We start from the raw sequence: 20,310 nt of genomic DNA on the forward strand, positions 1-20,310 counted from the left end.
CTAATAGTTTGTAGTGGGAAAATAGAGAGGGGAAATGACAAAACCCAATCCTTCCAGCTAAACTCTCCCATAGAGAATGAGGAGAGAGAAGTAAAACTTCTCCCCCTCCACAATGGAGCTCTTGAGGTTGGGATCAGAAAAACAAAACAAAAAACAGTTTCTTGCTTTAAGGTCGGCATTATTGGGCACTTGTGCTACAAAACTCAGCTTCTGTGCTTCAGGACCAGGGGTCCACACAGGGAGTTATCTAGTTCCAAGACTGAGTGATACTGCATTATTAGAGCTAGTGCACGTTGTAGCAATCAGAGCTTCCAGTTGGAACACTCTGGTTAAAATAAATAAATAAATAAATAAATAATGGGAGTGTCTTCCAATTTTTTTCAACCCCCAAATTATTCCCAACTTGTCAGATAAATTCTGAATTTATTAACAGGACAGACCTGCTGCTTATTAGGAGAAATGTTATCAGATAAACGCTAAGATTGTTGTGAGCGCCGATTTTAAATGTAACATGTAACCTGATGGTTTTATTTGGTCTTATTGTTATGTATGGCATTTGCTCAGAGGTGGATTCGGGGGGATCGCGGGGGATCGCAGTTCCCCCGGGTGAGGTACGGGGGCGGGGCACATGACGAAGCCCCGCCCCCTGCTTCCGGCCACCCCACTTCCGGCCCTCATTCAGCCAGGAGGAGGCAGGAGAAGAGGGAGGGTAAGTTGCTTCCTCCCCGCCTCTCCCCACCCCTGCCTGCCTGGGGCCAGGGAGGGCCTTGGCGAGGTTTCCTCGTACTCCCACACCTTTAAGACTAACAAATAGCACCTTTAAGACTAAGACTAACTGAGTGGTGGGTGTGGCCTTATGACACACTTCCAGTGATGTCAGGGGGTGTGGCCTTATGACACACTTCCGGTGATGTCAGGGGGTGTGGCATATGCTAATGAGTTATGCTAATGAGTTCCCCTAGCTCTTTTTCTACGAAACGACCCCTGCATCTGCCTGTTGTTAGCCACCCTGAGCCCATGTGGAAGGGCAGGATATAAGTCTAATAAATAAATAAATAAATAAATAAATAAGAGACAGCAAAAAAAGTGAAGCGATGGACTGAGCTCCAAAAATATATATCTGGTTCACAGTTGAACTGCTGTGTCATTCCTCAAGGCACTCTTCACCACATTTAAAACCGATAGGCTCAAGCTAAATTTCCCCCTTCCCAGCGGCAGATTATGTCGAAGTTTATGAACTGTAAATCTGTATATTAACTATGGGCCTTTTCCCTGCTCACTCAACAGCTGCCATAATCACAGCCTGGAGTACCCCTGATTGGCTATAATCAGTAGGTCGGATGGATGGAAAGAAGTCCCTGGCAAGCAGAACAAATGGAGATGGGGGGGGGGAGGTTGCGGGAAGAAATCTGAGCTATCTGTGAATTTGTGGCAAGAAAACCAGTGGCTTCCGGGGAGGGGATGTGTGTGTGATTGCTTCCTCCAAGCAGCCAGAGGCACTTGAATCACTGTTCCGTTCTGCAGGGCTGCTTTGTACAGCTCAGGCCAAAGTACTGACCTGGGCGGTTCCTCCGTCTGGGAGCCTGACATTCTCATGCTGAACAAGAACTCTAAAAGCATTGAAATAATAAGCAGCTTCTGTTAGATTCGCATACAGGCAGGGCTTTCTGATCTCAAGCAGGTCCATGGAGAGGAAAATATGCATCACTTTTTCACCCACCAGCTTCAGGTCCTCAGGAGTTGCCTGCAGCTGGTAGTTCACATCTGTGCTTGCATTCAAGGATATCCTCAGTTAAACAGCTGAGTGCACTACAGCTTTCCCCTCCCAGGATCTTTCTCTCCAGTAAAGATACACAGGTTAACCTTTCATACCTACCTTCACGGATATGTTAAAACAACAAGAGTATACGCCAGCAGCTTCCAAGAGAGACATCCTGCCATATTTTCTACAGCTATGCTTGTGTTTAGTGGCTTTCCTTTTACGTTGCTCAGTCTCTTGATTGCTTCCCCAAGAGAGACATCCTGCCATATTTTCTATAGCTTAGTGGCTTTCCTTTTGCGTCGCTCAGTCTCTTGATTGCTTACACTTCTCTTGGGTCTTGTGCTCAGGTGCATGCTTATTTTGCTTATGGTACAACTGAAAGTGCCACTAAGTACAACCATGGGCTAATCAGTAATCTATAGCGGTGTAGCCATGTGTGTGCGTAAAGTGTCGTCAAGACGCAGCAGACCTATGGAGAGCCCTTAGGTTTTCAAGGCAAGAGATGTTCAGAGGTGGTTTGCACTGCCTGCCTCTGTGTTCCAACCTTTGTCTTCCTTGGTGGGTTCCCATTCAAATAATAACCGGGGCTGACCTGCTCAGCTTCTGCAATCTGAGGAGATCAGGCTGACCTGGACCATCCGGGTCAGGGCCACATAGCCATACAAGCCCAGTAACTGAATTTCTAACACCACGCAATGTCCATCCGCATTACATACCTTAATATCGGCATGAAAAAGGCAGGGTTGTTAAAAACCTATCTGAAGGAGAGAATATACAGAATTCTAGCTAAGCCTTGCTATGCACTGATGTCACAATATTGTCTCTCCACAATACAGCATTTCATGAAATAAGAGAACAAGGCATTTCTCAAATCCATTACGATTTATTAAATCCAAAGGCAGGATTTAATAAGCAGCATGAAGAACGTGGCATCACATCATTAACCACCCCGTTTGTTGCTTTTGGAAACCCCAACATTAGGACAAATAAGAGAAGCTGCCTCTCTTGTGACATTCATCAGCTCCCAGAGTACACTGCAATTATAGATTTGATGGGGATGCATTTGGAAACTAACTAATTTCTCATTCAAGTGGAAGGAGCAGCCCTGGACTCTTGCAAAGACAGACTGTTGGGTGATTCACCAATTCCTGAACATACACACACTCAGAGAAAGGGGCGGGGGGACAAGAGATGATGCCCAGAATGATAAATGAAGTAATTAGACAGAAGCAGTAATGCTCAAAGGCAGAATTAATTAGCGCTGCTGCCTTCATACGATTCAGTACCCGGAAGCCCCTCCCTCCCCACATATCAGACTGATTACTTTTGGACACTTTTCAATGGCTGTCCCGCCCGTGAAGCCAGATGATACATTCCACTCACCTCTGCAGCAACTGTGCAGGTTGCCTGCACGAAACCTGACTGAAATGAATGGCAATCATTGTAGCGACTGTCCAAGGCCAATGGCGCCCTGGCTCAGTTTGACTTGGGCTGCACATGCGACTTTATGCTTGCAACAGTTCTGGAGTAGCATGTAGCATTGGTATTCATATGATGCCCCCTGGGCCCTACCACTCCGGACTGCCTTAGTTAATTCTGGAATCTGCTTCATGACGTTCTTTGTTTTATTTCTCCAAGAATGCAAGAAGCTGACAGGATAAATCAGGACAGGATAGGATCTTGGTAGGATAACTAGACAGGGACTCAGGCAGACTGTTTCCATTATTTTATTTTTTAGCAACAAGGAAAAGCAGAGGGAAATAAGTGTTTCTATACAAACTGGGATGTGAATCCAGATTAGCCTACTGCTTGTTCCTGTGTGTGGAGGTTGACTTTGAAAAATGTCTGGAAAGGAAGGGGTGTCTAAAATGTCGCAGCCTGGATACTGCAGGGGTACACCCCTTCGACTATATTATTCTCAGTTTAAAAACAAAACAAAACTCCACTGGCTCGCAGTTGGGTAAAACAGGAATCTGGTGGAACTAACAAAATTGATTACTGCATAAAATGTATTTGATGAAATGAGCTTGGACTCCCATTTTATTTTGTTGTTGCAGACTAACCCTGAGTGGCCTGGGACGTGGATATCTTGATGATTGTTCCATGTTATATGAACCGACCAGAACACTCAGGTCATGTTCTGAGACTCTGCTTCAGCAGCTCCCACTATTAAAGGTATGATGCACAGCAACTGGACATGGGACCTTTCAAAGTCACAGAGTACCTTCCTGGGGTAGGTTCACTTGGCTCCCTCACTACTATCCTCTAGGATGCCAGAGAAAACTGTTTTGTTTCAATTGTTGGCAGACACTTGCAGTAAAGCAGAGCACAGGCTGTTTAAAGAATAAAGTCGGTTTATTAAGAAGAGAACAGACTAAGTTTAAAAAAAAAAAAAGAGGAATCTGTCTAACTAGCTAGGAGGGAGCCAGCAGCAGAGAAGATCTCATCTGAGCCGATCAGGAGACAGAGACTATCTGAAAACAGCAGGAAGTCTCACTATACTAACTAGCTGTCCCCTCTGCTGCCTCCTGCAGGGTGTTCTTGTTATTTCCTTTATTTATGCATGATAGACCTTGCATATTCCAACAACAATGGCTGGATGGAACTGGTTATAAAATATTTCAGATGGAGACTTAATTATTGAATGCTCTTATTTTGGGGGGGTCCTTCTGGATTGTTATGGTGATGTTTTAGTCTTGTTAGATTCTTTTTAGGACTTTGGACTGGAAACCACTTTGTGTGCTACAAGATGAAACAGTAGGGTCTAAAGAATTTCAATCAATAAAAGTATGGCTGCTTGCCTTTGTTATGTTTATTACCGCCCATAAACTGCCTCTTTTCTTGGGTACTCTACAGCCAGGATAGTGCAGGACTGTTGCCCAGCATGGCATGCATATCCAAGTGCATCAAAGTATTGTTGTATTTTGTACAGATATGGCCTAAAAGGATCACTTGTTCCATGGCCCTTCTTTGGAGCAATTACCAACATTTCTTGGCAAAACTACAACTACCTTTCATGCACTTTATTTTCCTCATTATTGCCTAATAAACTATACTTTTTTATTCACACCTTATAATTAATAGCGTGCAAAAACACGGCTTCCAGCTGCAAACAAAAGCGTTTAAATCTGCTTAATAGCCCCTTAAACTTTATGCTGAGCTATTCAGTCTGAAAGTAGTTACAGAACCAGTATTAAATGCTACAACGAGGGGTAATTGAGGCACAATAAGAATCCGCTTTAAACTCACAAAAATAGAGCTTTATGTACATTTAGAAATTCATTACAAAATAAGTATTTTTTCCTTGAGAACTGCGGCATGGTATGAAAAACTGAATAGAGTTCCATGCAAAACTTATATAATGTATCCCTTGCTATAACCATTAAAGCACATCGGGAGCCGTACAATCAATGGAATCTAAAAGTCCCATGTAGCCAACAGAACAAATGAGAAATTAGAGGATAAAAGATCAATAACTATGCTCCTCACTGTTTAATGCCATACCAATTGTGTGCAATCAGGCCCACCTCAAGGAGTTTTGGTGTCCTAGTGGGATGTGTTGGAGGGAACAGCATCTACAGAGTGCCTCCCACAATGCCTTGTGATGCTGCAAAGAATTCTGGGGTTCAGGTTCAATCATTTTATTGCTCATTGACCAATAGGTCATAAGCAGATATACAAAATATAGTACAGTATACATTATAATTTACAGTTTCACAGAATTATGTAGTTTACTTTACCGAATGCACATTAATTACCTAAAAAGGGCAGAGTCAATTCATTTAATTCCACCCAAGGCTACAGATAAAACCTTTGTCATTACCAGTGTCACATTTGGATCAGTATCAGCTAAGAGATTAGCTACAAGTTCCTGATTAGTAGCAGGGCTCCATTTTTGAATGTACACTGAAATCCATCTGTTGCGAGCCATATTATATTTCTTACAATCAATAAAAAAGTGCCAAATTGTGTCCAAATTGCCTGAATTACAATTGCAAAGTCGTTCTGAAAAAGGAGTCCCTAGAAATCTACCCGTTAGTTCCCCAAGGGGCAAAGCATTGAATCTTGCCTTGGAAAACAGTATTCTATATTTGGGGACTGTCAGGGATTTACAATAAGAGGGCAAAGATTCCGGGATTGGGAGACCTAAATAATACAAACTCAGCAACTTGGATTCCATTTATTCAAGTGTATCACACTAGATTGAATTTGCTTTCACACAGCAGGATAGTCTGTTTGATTAAAAAATTCATGGGGGAATCCTACATTTTGTAATTTGCCATCAGCCATTTGCAACCATGAACTTCAAAAGTTATCCTTAGCTAAAAGGTGCATATAAGATCCCTCTGGGGAATAGAGAATTTTTAGCATAAAGAAGAAAGTTGCCATCCAAGCCTTGGCTTCTAAAGCGAATTCCATATGAATAGCTGGACCAGAAACACATAGGGGGAGATTAGACAGGGAACGAAGAAAATAGATTAAGCAAGAATCGAACTTGTCATTGACTCTAGTAATGAATAAAGGAGCACCATAAAGTAATTGGGAAACCACCTTTGCATGATAAGCATGAATAACAGCAGGTAAAAAGTCACCGCCTGTAGTTCGAAATTTTTTAAAGAGGGCAGATGCATGTATTGATGCCAGCTTTTTAGTGGCAGTCATGTGAGTCTTCAGAATTCTGTGGTGCGCTCACTTCATATAGGGAGCCAGGCAAAAACAATTCTAGAGGCTGAGATTATGCACAGAAGCAATATCATTCAAAAACCCCAGGGTGACCACTTACTCCATCTGCAGTCAAGTCAGCAGAAGTAAAAGGAAACATGCTTTTAAAACATGAGATTCAAATTGTAATATTTGTTTCCTTTGACAAATGTGACAAATTGAACCCTGTAGGATCATCAATGTGAACAGCTGGTTTTTCACAACATAAATCTTTGTTTTGTCTGAACCCCAGATCCATTCGACAAACTAATCATTGTTGCTATTCCTTCACATCCACACACCTAGCACTCGCCATTCAGCTGTGTCATATTTTCAGCCAAAAATGGTCAGGACAAAAGAATTGGTTTTATTTGGGGTTGGGAGAGTCAAGTTTCACAAAAGCCTCTTGGTGTGCACCTTTGCTGCCTTTTCCAATCGCATCTTTCCCCAGCTGCAAATCTGAAGCCATTTTTTAAAAACTGGATTTCTTCTCCAGTCAAGGCTAACCAATCAGGGATCATATCAGCAATGTGATCACATTGTGTTTTTTTATTTTAGAAAGCTAGCAAGATTAGCATAATAATCAGAGTGAGGGCAACACTTGCCAGTTTGGTGTAGTGGTTAACTGTGTGGACTCTAATCTGGGAGAACCAGGTTTGATTCCCCACTCCTCCACTTGCAGCTGCTGATGTGACCTTGGGTCAGTCACAAGCTCTGGCACAGCTGTCCTTGAAAAAGAGCAGTTTGTGTCAGAGTTCTCTCAGCTCCACCCACCTCACAGGGTGTCTGTTGTGGGGAGGGGAAGGGAAAGGAGTTTGTAAGCCGCTCTGAGACTCCAAGTGAAGGGCGGGGTATAAATCCAATCTCTTCTTCTTCTCTTCTATATGGAACACTTTTACAACACAGAAACCTAACATTAGTAAAATGGGATGTGTTTCATGGGTGATGATTTTGTGAATGTGCTCGCACACATACTTACACCTTTGGCCCAGTCTTGAGGAGGAGGATGAAAAAGAGAAGGAGGAGTTGGATTTATACCCCACCCTTCACTTGGAATCTCAGAGTGGCTTCCAATCTCTTCCTCTCCCCACCACAGACATCCTGTGAGGTAGGTGGGGCTGAGAGAGCTCTTGAGAGAACAGCTCTGAGAGAACTGTGGCTTGCCCTAGGTCACCCAGCTGGCTGTATATGGAGTAGTGGGTAATCAAACCCGGTTCCCCAGATTAGAGTCCACCACTGTTAACCACTACACCAAACTGTCTCCCTAACAGTCTTCAGTCTTATAAGGATAAGGAGAATTCTGTACTGAGAATGCTGAAGATTCTAGCCTAATGATGACAGTACTCTTTGGGATAAGCTGCAATAGTTATCTTAGTTTAGGTTGACAGACAGAGAAGACATGCCTGTCTCTTAAGTGCAATTCTTGGCAGAAGTATATTATCGGAATTACTTGTGGAGCACAATCTACAATTAAAGAATAGTCAAGACAAGAGCAGTCTTATTAAAATGTAAGCCTGTGTAATTACTACAGTTTCTTATTAAAATGTAAGGCTGTGTAATTACTACAGTTTCTACCATGTAGTCACAAGACTGCTTCTATATGGCATGTCGGATCGATTCACTATGCACAGATGTGAATCACAATAGATATTTGGGGGTTAGGGGCAATGTTCCCTTTAAGTTGTGGGGTCTTGTGAGCAAAAATTCTACTTTGTGAGCTACTGGCATTAAAGTTGTGAGCAAGAGATTTGGCTGCTGGATAAACTAGTTTGCTCTGGAGCCGTCCTTCCTGAGCCAAGACAAAAATGTGTGAGCCAGAGGATAAAAAACTGTGAGCTAGCTCACACTAACTCAGCTTAGAGGGAACACTGGTTGGGGGTTCCCAGGCCATCCCTTTTTCATAGGGCTGAGGGAACACTAGACAAAATGCCAGACAAAACAAAGTCTTCATCCAAAGGCAGAAGACAAGGATAGAAAGGGACACACAAATCTCTCCGAGGAGAGACTTTGATCGTTTTGGTGCCATGACTGAGAAGGCCCTTTTCCCAAGTTGCCACCCATCTAGCCTCAGATAGTGGAGGCACCTGAAGCAGGTCGGGTAGGTTCATATGGGAGCATATGTCTTACCCTGTGCCAAGTATAATGGCTGCACTTTCATCTATGTACATCACAAGGAGGCATGCTTCTATTGATATACAACACTGCAGCCTCTGGATCACATTGCCCTGTATGGAACAGTGCACAGTACAATTTTTGCCATATTTATGTGACCACTATACTTTCTCATTATTACAGTTATAATTCACAATGTGAAATCTCCCAAAAGTCAACTCAAGCAGCCAATACAAAATAAATTAATTTGGGCTGAATATGACTTGGGTTCAGATTCACTCATGCAAACTTAAGCCCAGTACCACTTGGGACCATGGGAATTCCCTGCCACCTTCCCTGCTCAACATTCTTCTTTTATTAAACTTACCCTGGAGAGGATAGAGAAGGTGATGAAGCAATAAAGATCCTTCCCCTATCCTAACAATCCACTGAGCAAAATTTCAAGCCTTCTGCCAGCCAAATAAGTTTTCCTCCAAACCTGTTTGAGGAAGAGGTGCTCAATTAGAGTACAGCTCCTTAGGCGGAAGGAAGACTCATAAGAACATGAGCCCTGCTGGATCAGACAAGTGGTCCATCTAGTCCAGCATCCTGCGAACAGGCACAACTGCAAGCACGCCATGCGGGGAGGGGGGGGGATCTGAGAATCCATGCTGGGCATCAGTGTGTAAAATGGAAGTCATTATATACATTTTGTATTTTTTTCAAAAAATGCTACAGTGAAAGAAGAAAATGGTAATATATTGTTGTCTTCCGTCAACAGGTAAAGACTATTTTGTTTCATTTAGCATACCTGTTACTGGCCTCCTCCCTGCTTTTTGGTGTTATGTCTGTTAAAAAATTTTCACTGAATTATATAATACTTTATTTTAAATGTATTTTTAGTATGGAAAAGTTTAAATGTTCGATGCTCACCGCATTCGGGACCCTACTGGGGTGGAAAGGCAGCATAGACATGTCTTTAATAATAATACAACAATAAGATAAAATTAGATACTATGAAACAAGAGAATATTGAGTGATCCCTATTCTACAATAATAATATTATTAAAGGTAAAGGTTCCCTTGCTTGAAAGCCAGTCAATTCCAACTCTAGGGTTGCGGTGCTCATCTCCGTTTCAAAGCCAAAGAGCCAGCGCCGTCCGAAGATGTTTCCGTGGTCATGTGGCCGGCGTGACTAAACACCAAGGCACACGGATTGCTGTTACCTTCCCACCGAAGTGGTACCTATTTCTCTACTTGCAATGTCTTGCTTTCGAACTGCTAGGTTGGTAGTATACTATTATCCCAATCATGATGCACCCAATTATAGCACATTATAGAAAGTGTAAGTAACCAGTGTCCATCCATTTGTTCTTGTAAGCCCACATTTTTCCTGAAGATATCACAGTTGTAGTAATTAGACTAAAAATGAATCTTTACCTGGATAAGATACCCAAACAATAAATTCTGAGATGATTTCTTACCTGCAGGCCTTTGGCATTGAGTACAGCAGGAGACGCTCTTGAAGCCCAAGGTGTTTTCAGGCCTTGCCATTTTGAATGCAGTCAGTAGGCAGCACTTAGCAAACTAATTCCTGCTATCCATCATTCAACACATCGCTTGGAATCGAGCAATTTGCTGCTTCAGCACACTGTTTGTTTACTGTCCCTGTTTCCACAACACACTTAATGGCCTCTGATCTGGCATTATTTTCAAAGAACTGGAAGTCATGGCCAGAAAAATGGAACATATACAGGGGGAAGATGAAAGACACCTGATTCTCTATGATTCCTGTTACCCTCCAAATGACCCTTCTCTGAAATATTGGACAGATATACAGACCTCTACCTTTCCCTGAAAACCTGTGTCCCAGTGAGAAACAAGACAGTTAATGAAATAAGAGGTATTTCTGAATAACTTCTATACAAATTTTCATTACGCATTTCCTCCCGAAATGAGAGATCTATAGATGGAGAACCAAAAGGACTTATGGGAGAACTCATTTCCCCCTCCCTCGTGTCCCCTTTTCCTTCCCTGAAAGCCCCCAGAGCCTGTCCCATTCCCAAGTCTCATTTCACAAGATGACTGAAATGGGAAGAGGCAATCCTACCAATATTCTAGACCTAGACTATTATGGTTTTGTGGGTCAAAACCAGCACTTTGATTGGACCTATAACTAATGAATAACTACCTAAAATGGAGTTTTATAGTCATGCTGGCAAAGCCCAGTGAATGGCTTGGCTGCCCTATTCCGGACCAGCTGACTTTTTTGAGCGTATTGCAACCATGCACAAAAAAACCCTCATTGAATAGTATTACATCAGCCATCTCTATAAGTATTATAAGGTCTCACTGTTAAAATATAAACACAAATCTTTGTGCAGCCAAATAAAGTATTTAGGAATACTTCTACTAACTACTACTACTATCTTCCTTCATACTCATTGTTGTCTTATTATTATTAATCATAATAATAATTTTAGTCCACAATAAGATCCATAGGTCAGTTTACAGCACAATAGGACACTTTACAAAAGCCAATAAAATAAAGCAATCATGAAACATTTTAAAATTTGACCCAACCCCCAAACATTTAAGAATCAGCAGTAAAACATCTATATTAATTTTGTAAGGTAACAACTCACCCCAAGCCTTCTGGACCTGGACTGTAGACTGTAACCAATATATACCCATGCTGTCTTACTGGCAAAGGTTAGCAGTGAAATCAGAAACATGTATGATTTTATCAATCAGTATATTATTCCATTTGGGACTGCAAAATACACTGGCCAGTATCAAAAAAGAACTTTGAAAATAATTCGGTGTCAAACTAATTTGGCACACTCAAAGGGTCTTGAGTTTTGTTTTTTTTAAATCGCCCCAGCTAGCGACTTTGAAATGAATGGGAGTTTCAAAATAATCATTTGTGATATGGTGGGGAAGAGGGGAAGGGAAGGGAAGGGAAGGGAAGGGAAGGGAAGGGAATCACTAGTTAGCTCAAGCTCCTTATATGACTACCGTCAGCCTTAAGGATCCTGGACCAAGAACCAAACTGCTTGTCTCAGTGCTACGGCTAACCACTTTTAATTATTTTATATATGCATTTCACAGACCAGTCCAAAGCTCTTAATCCAGTCAAGTATTGAGCTAAGAACAAAAGCATTTTCATATCTACGAGGGACTTGGAGTGGCACTTCTATCTTACGCCTGGTATCCTATTTATTGGCATATGTAAATCAGCAGGTCCATTTTGAGACAGACTGATAGCCTCTCTAACAATAACCCAGTTCTGACAACACACACACACAAAGCTTCCTTTATTTTTCCCACTGACCACCTGTCACTATTTACAATAATCTCATCCAGGAAGTGGTAATTTGCACAAAGCTTTGATGGCGGATATACGATTTTAAAGCTCTGGATCCTGAGATGATTTTTCCCTGCTACATTCCTTGAAAGCCCATCATTATGCTGTTGCCCTTTACTCTTGACAGATGCCCATAACTGAAGGGCAAATTAAAAAAAAAAGTTCCCAGGCTTACTTATGATTTACTTATGGGCTGTCAGAAAGGCAGTCTGATTGGCATCAACTGTGCACTAACGGCCCCATTCATCAATGACTCATATGACATTTCCGTCAGAGCTGGTGTGTAATTTTCTCCAAGGGGTCCTGCAATAGGCTTCTTGGGAGCAAGTTACAAGACATCATTGTTATTCATCAGACTGGTTTACTTGGTAGAAACAGAGGCCTGATTTCAGCATGGCTCATAAGATAAATACAGGGTAGCTAATGGTTCCAAAAGGAACCAGACTGTCAATCCTCGATTTAAAAAATAATAACAAAACTGGTACATATGGCAAGAACAGTGTGGGCATCATTAGGCAGGGATTGGCAGACTTTACTGGGAGAAGACCTGGTAGTAATTTCTGTTTGCTCTGTGTAGGAATGTTACCACCATGAATGGAACAGCCCAGGCTACCTTGATCTCATCAGATTTCAGAAGCTAAGCCAGGTTGGCCCTGGTCACGATCTGGATGGGAGACCACCAAGAAAGGTCAGGGTCACTATGCAGAGGCAGGGAATAGCACACCACCTCTGAATGTCTCTTGCCTTGAAAATTCCTTCACGGATCGCCATAAATTGGCTGCGGCTTGACCCCCCCCCCAAAAAAGAGATGTGACCAGTTTTTTGGCAACTTTGAAATGATTTGATAATTCAGGTCTCTGAGATGGTTTTGCCATCCGTGGTGTCCCCAGCCTCATTAACAGAATTTGATATGGTAGCCCCTTGCCATTTAAGGGAAGCCATTCCCAGGATCATCGCAAAAGGCAAAATCAACAAATACTGGGAAGCAGGGAGTCTGTTGCCTGGCAGTACCAAAATTCCTTGCACATTTTAATGATGTAATGATTGCTATGATGGTGCAGTGGGAGGGGGGAAACCCCAAAACCTAGGCTGGAGATTGCATCACATTAGGGTTACCAAACCCCCCCAGGGGGCGGAATTCCCCCCGGTTTCGAGCCCCGATTTCCGCTCCCGCGGAATCGGGGCCCGGGGAAAACCCCACCCCCGCGAGCACGTCACCAGGAAGTGACGTCAGACGCTGGGGCGGGGCCGCGCCATTTGAGGGGAAAACTCTTTGTTTTCCCCTCAAATGGCATGGCCCCGCCCCAGCGTCTGACGTCACTTCTGGTGACGTTCTGGCGGCGCGCTTGCGCTTCGCGCTCGCGCGCATCCCAGACCGGCTCCCGGACCTACAGCACTCTCCCCCGCCGGTAGGAATTTTCGAGTTGGCAACCCTACATCACATGGTTGAACAACATACTTCAAAAAAGCAAAATTGTGAATGAAGAATTCACAAATGGTGAGGGTCAGCTGCTACTGAAATAATTATTCATATGAACAATGTTTCATTCAGGGAGTGCCCAAGTTGTTGTTGTTCAGTCACACAGTCGAGTCTGACTCTTTGCGACCCCATGGACCAGATCACGCCAGGCCCTCCTGTCCTCCGCTATCCTCTGAAGTTGGCTCAACTTCATGTTCATTGCATCTATGACACTGTCTAACCATCTCATCCTTTGCCGTCCCCATCTTCTTTGACCTTCAATCTTTCCGAGCATCAGGGTCTTCTCCAGTGAATGCTCCCTTCTCATTTGGTGGCCAAAGTATTTGAGCTTCAACTTCAGGATCTGGCCTTCCAGGGAACAGTCAGGGTTGATTTCTGTTAGGATTGACTGATTTGATTTTCTTGCAGTCCAAGGGTCTCTCAAGAGTCTTCTCCAGCACCATAGGTCAAACGAATCTATTCATCGGTGCTCGGCCTTCCTTATAGTCCAACTCTCGCAGCCATACATGACTACTGGGAATACCATTGCTTTGACCGTGCAGACTTTTGTTGGCAGGGTGATGTCTCTACTTTTTATCATGCTGTTTAGGTTCGCCATCGCTTTCCTCCCAAGGAGCAGGCGTCTTTTAATTTCATGGCTGCTGTCACTGTCTGCGGTGATCTGGGATCCCAGGAATGTGAAGTCTGTCACTACTTCCACGACTTCCCCTTCTATTTGCCAAGGAGTGATGGGGCCGGATGCCATGATCTTAGTTTTTTTTATGTTGAGCTTCAAGCCCACTTTTGCGCTCTCCTCTTTTACCCTGAGCAAGAGGCTCTTGAGGTCCTCTTCACTTTCTGCCATCAGAGTGGTATCGTCTGCATATCTGAGGTTGTTGATCTTTTCCCCAGCAATCTTAATTCCCGCTTGTGATTCATCCAGGCCAGCATTTCGCATGATGTACTCTGCATATATATTAAATAAGCAAGGCGACAATATACATCCTTGTCGTACTCCTTTTCCTATGCTAAACCAATCAGTTGTTCCATATCCAGTTCTAACTGTCGCTTCTTGACCCTTATACAGGTTTCTCAAGAGACATGTGAGGTGGTCTGGTACTCCCATCTCTTTAAGGACCTTCCATAGTTTGTTGTCATCCACACAGTCAAAGGCTCTAGCATAGTCAATGAAGCAGATGTTTTTTCTGGTACTCTCTTGCTTTCTCCTTAATCCAGCGAATGTTGGCAATTTGATCTCTAGTTCCTTTACCTCTTCGAAACCCAGCTTGTACTTCTGGCAGTTCTCTATCCACGTACTGTTGAAGCCTAGCTTGTAGGATCTTGACCTTGCTAGCGTGTGATATGAGTGCAATTGTGCGATAGTTTGAACATTCCTTGGCATTGCCCTTCTTTGGAATGTATACTGACCTTTTCCAATCCTGTGGCCACTGTTGCGTTTTCCAAATTTGCTGGCAAATTGAGTGCAGCACTTTAACAGCATCATCTTTTAAGACTTTGAATAGCTCAGCTGGGATACCACCATCTCCACTAGCTTTGTTGTTAGTAATGCTTTCTAAGGCCCATTTAACTTCACATTGCAGGATGTCCGGCTCGAGGTCAGTGATTATACCGTCGTGGTTGTCAAGGACATCAAGGTCTTTCTTGTATAGTTCTTCTGTGTATTCTTGCCATCTTTTCCTAATCTCTTCCGCTTCTGTTAGGTCCCTATGATTTTTGTCCTTTATCATGGCCAGCTTTGCATGGAACCCTCCCTTTATTTCTCCAATTTTCTTGAAGAGATCTCTAGTCCTTCCCATTCTCTTGTTTTCCTCTATTACTCTGCATTGTTCATTCAGGAAAGCCTCCTTATCTCTCCTTGCTGTTCTCTGGAAATCTGCATTCAGTTGGGTAACTTTACTTTTCGCCTTTGCCTTTCGCTTTCCTTCTTTCCTCTGCCCAAGTTGTCACTGTGTAAACTGTGTTGGCCACTGTGAGAAACAGCAGGACTATAAGGTCACTGGTCTGATCCAGCACAGCTGCTCTTATGTTCTAGCTGGTCTAGGGAGTGATAGGCTTGTGAAAATTGTGGGGATAGAAAACAGGAAGGCTAAAACCTTGCCCCAGTGCTTTGGCACCAATCTGAACGTAACCCATGCTCTTAAACTGACTTGTCTTCTTTGATTTTCAGTCTGACCTCTTGGATGGACACATCTCCATTTGCCTGCAGACAACCAGCTTTGACCCTATGTAATAGAGATATAGAATTTTGCCCACAACAGAGGTCCAAGGCAGAGTGCAGTGGAACATATAACTTGATAATATAATTAGAATCTATTTGGGCATTTAAAAAGTTGGATATTCAAGTGGTAGTGACAAAATTAGCTCCAAGATTAACGGAATTGTTCTACTGAACAGCTTCTTGTCAGGAAGTAGAGACACAGAACATGAAGTTCCTGGATCTATTACACTTTCTGGCAAATAGTTCTCTGTTGATATGTTCTTGGCCAAAAATTGTTTGTAAACTAGCGGTTTTTATTTTAAGTCAGCAAGGACCACCTTAATCTGTCATCTTGCAAACAGTTCGATCTATTTCACTACTGGCAAAAAAGAAAAAGTGAGACTACTTTGAAACACACACACACACACACACATACTACAACAATCCTCTCACCACCTGCCCAAAGAGTTTACATGATGGATACTTTGAGGTTGGAGGTATCAAAATAATAACACATTCCTTTGGAGAAATCCAGATGGATCTACTTCAATGAAATACTGATTAAAAGAAGTACTCTGTATAGACCTTATTCTCACTCTTCTAACATCACAGTCCTAAATACATGAACGCAAATGCAAATCTCATTTCTATGCAGTTGACTGGATTTAGCCATACTTTAAGAATAATTATCGTTGATTCTCAGGGATCCGTGAGACAAGTCCTACAGGGAAAGTCTGAAGGAACTAGGAATGTTTAGCCTCAAGAACAGTATTTGAATTACTGCCACCGCTTGAGGTTTTTTTTTCTTTACCCCTAGAGATACCCTCAAGTGTACCTTGGGAAATACTAATGTGGTGCTGTAACTGAGTGCTGTAGCTAGAGGCTGATTAAAAAACAGTATTATTAATATTTAAAAAGTGAAACACATTTCAACTTAAGGCATAACAAGCCAAGAAAAACAATACGAGTAAAAAAAATCCCAATTACTTCAACTTTATATACCCTGTTTAGATATATTAAGATTTTCTATTGCATTGACATCAAGAACATACGGTTTCATTGACTGCTGTGGTAATCAAGCTCTTCCAGGACTTATTTTTCTTAACAGAGTTTACCCATAGTCTTCTTATTAACTTTCTCTTTGCTCAACTGCCACTAATTGACTGGCTTTCCTCATGAATTTTTGAAATGGATTAGAATTCTTTATCTCCCAGATCTAGAGTTCTAACTAATGACATCTTCTCTGTGCCTTTCCCTCTTGAGAGGGGTACCAGACAAGGTTTCTCCTTTTCCTTTTATTTTTTATTGATGTTTGGAACCTCTAGCCTGTGTTATTAGAGAAAATAATAACATTAACGGCTTTGTACATAACTCTTTGGAATGTAAAATTATTCTTTATGCAGATGATTTTCAGTTATTATTTCAGAACGTCAGTCTTCCATTCCTGTATTAAAGAATGTGATTGGAACTTATTTATTTTATTTTTATTTATTTTATTATATTTATACCCCGCCCTCCCCGCGAACGGGCTCAGGGCGGCTTCTGGTGATTTGTCCAGTTATTTGATTAACTGGACAAAATCTGAGTTGATCTCATTGGGATACAACATATCACAGAGTGTAGTGGCTCATGGACATTCTGTTGGTGCCCAGATGTCATTACCTATCTTGGAATCCTGATTCCTAGAAATAACAAACACACGTTCATACTAAATGTTAAGAAGTTGATCACAGATATATCCTTAGAATGGGGCAGATGGGCAAACTTAGACCTTTCTCTATGAGGTTAAGTCAACACACACAATATATCATTAAATCTGACATGGTTTGGAAAAGCCCTGCCCTGAATAGCCCAGCCTAGCTTGATCTCAGAAGCTAAGCATCAGTCCTTATTAGTGTTTGGATGGAAGACTACCAGTGAAGTCCAGGGTTGCGACACAGAGGCAACCCTACTTACCATCTCTGAACGTCTCTTGCCTTGAAAACCCCATAAATCAGCTATGACCTGACAGCAAACAAACAGACAAAAAACCTGGAAAATACTGAAACGATCCAACCACATGCATGCAGGTATTTCCCATTGAATCAGCTGTCACCTTCAGAAGTGGGAGTGTTGGCTCCAAGGAAATGACCACGTAATTGGTCTTTCAGGTCTCACGGAAGCCACTCTAACCAAGCAGCCTCCTTGCAGCTGGGAGAATGTCCAAGGGGCACCAGTGACTCCTTTCTCAGTGAATACTGCTGCTTCTGAGTGTGTGCGTGTGCTTCTGAGTTTCTTGAAAGCAAATGCACCAAATTTTACAAGGACATGCCTTTCAGTGCATTTTATGGTCATGTATCTGTACCCAAAAACGAACTGCAAAGGAGAAGCAGTTCTTGATTTTTATAACAGATATTAGACTACATCTTGACACTTTTTATTTCAGTAGCTTCAGAGTTTAAAATACTCTACACATGATCTCAGTGACCCCAAGTAACAAAAGAAATTGCCAAAATGAACCATTTTTTTCTTTCTGTTGAAAAAGAAAACTAAACTCCGTCTGTACTTTTGAAGCATTAACACAAAATAAAAACTCCAGGCAGTACTAGAGGTACAGAAAATGAATATACATTGGCTAAATTCATGTTATGAAAGTTACAGAACAAACCATGATGATTTTATATTTTTAATAAATAGCCAAGTGCCCATTCTGGATTCCTAAAAGAATATTCTTTATCACTGTGCTGTGCTCAGAAGCTCCCATGATAATCCCTACTTTCCATGTTTAGGTAACAATTATAAAATAAATCTGTCTTAGGAGGAGGAGAGTTTGAGCTCATACAGTAGGGGATATTCTTGCTTATATTAGGTTTCCTTTTTCAGAAAGAAGAATACAAAGAGAAAACAAACATTTGGTGGTATCATTGTCCCCTCGGTATGAGGTAGTATTGTACATGTACTTTTCTTCATTTTGATGTAAAAAAATTAGAATAATTGAATTTTTCATAGAAGAAACAATGTTACCACAGGATTAACCTCCAGCCTAATGAAGGACACTAAAATGATCTCAACTTGATACGTTATACCTATCAAAGCCATAGCTTCAAATATTCATCACAATGACCAGTAATACCATGCTGTGAGTATTCATAGTCCCATTCCACATGCCCTCTTTCCAGAGGAGACAGTATGAAAATTCATACTGATATAGTACAATCTGAATTATGAGTACTTGAACCTATAGCTAGATGGAGACAGAAAATGAAGGTGATTAACAATGGGAATGGCACTTAACTGTTAAGATCTAATCCAACATGAAAGAAGGTTCATAAACCACAGAAATGTGATGAGCTTCAGAAAAAGGGAGAAATTCGTTGGCTACCATATTTTGCGAGTTTGTTTGTCTAGACCAGGAGAACCTTGTTGAGGCTGTCAGCATGTTTGGAATTATGAGAACAGTTGGCTCCACCACAAAATGGCTGCATGGGGGGAAGCAGCCAACCACAAAATGGCTGTCATGAATGTTGGGGCCAATCATAAAATGTTCAAAGGTTTCAAAGCCAAGTATCATCCTATCATGAAGGCACCTGTTTCTGAATAGGTGCTCCCTGAAGACAAAAAAGGTGATTCCTGGTGGGTTCTTCTGAAGCATCTCCTGCTCCAGTGAGGTGGAGGAATGCGTGGGCCATCTTAGCTCCAGCTGCTCTGGGCCCTGTGCCAGGAGGGTGCTCTGCAGCAACCTGCCATGGTTGCCTTTGCCACCATTGGGATGCTAGAACTGATAATGGCAGGTATTGAGGATGGAGGAGCTGAGCAGGGATGCAGGGAGTTCTAAGAAGCAGGTAGTTCAAAATGGACAGAATTAATAGGGGGAGCTCATGGGTTAAAACAAAACACAAGAGAGAAAATAAAGGAAGGGTGTTACGTATTGAGACTGAATCATCCCTGTGTCAGCTATGCTGCCATGGGGGTTGGGGAGCTCGGTCTGTGTCTGGTTAATTGCTACTGCATTCCTTTCTGCTCTTTTTCTGCTTTGCGCCGAAATGCTTCTCTATACAGATGTGCAGGAGGGAGTTGTATTGTCTGGGTTTTTCCTAGGTGCAGTGGGAGAGTGTTGGTTCTCAGCTTTAGCTACCGAACAGTCTCCAAGCTTTATCCCGCGCGGGGGAGGGTGCCTAATTGGCCAGTGCTCTGGGGGGGTGCATATGAATACCCTATATCCTATTATGCCCATGGGGCCGCCACCATTCTTAACAGTGCTTATGTTACTGCATCTATAGCTCTGCAATAAAAGTATTACCGTTCTTGAATGCGTATACTTCATTGTTGGCTGTGGGTTCTGACACCCTGATTGAATCACCCCAGAGACTGGATGAGCTTGGAGCATAAGAACAATAGCTGACTCCGGAATAAACCAATCAAGTAGTAATGTTATGTAAATAGCCTATCACTGGGAGTGGGGTGTGTTTGGGTGTGGCAACTGCATGCTATTTAACAGAGCTGAGGCTCTGGAGTCTTGTCTTGTAGTTTTGCTGAAGTCACTGAATAAACCTGAGCTGATCACTGCCATGCATCTAGAACCCAGTATTTAATAAAGGGGTAAATCAAATCCTGGGCTTGGCTGTGGGCTTATGGAAGGCTGTAGTTCGATCGTTCCCTGTGAGAGAAGGACAAAATTCCCCCTCCTCAAGCAACACAGCAGTTTCTCCCCCTCCTTTAACAACACCACCCGT

At 42.4% G+C, this 20,310-nt stretch overlaps 1 protein-coding gene across 1 annotated transcript in view; it reads right to left on the reverse strand.

The window, feature by feature from the left end:
• CCSER1 (coiled-coil serine rich protein 1) overlaps positions 1-20,310 on the reverse strand; it is a 934,040-nt gene that overhangs the window by 381,176 nt on the left and 532,554 nt on the right. Inside the window, exon 9 of the mRNA XM_015418598.1 lies at positions 18,318-18,349. Within this exon, the coding sequence (XP_015274084.1) occupies positions 18,318-18,349 (32 nt within the window). The remainder of the gene's footprint in view (positions 1-18,317; positions 18,350-20,310) is intronic.

This window comes from Gekko japonicus, unplaced genomic scaffold (genome assembly GCF_001447785.1).
Source record: "Gekko japonicus isolate JY-2015 unplaced genomic scaffold, Gekko_japonicus_V1.1 scaffold387, whole genome shotgun sequence".
In the NCBI taxonomy this organism is placed as follows: Eukaryota; Metazoa; Chordata; class Lepidosauria; order Squamata; family Gekkonidae; genus Gekko; species Gekko japonicus.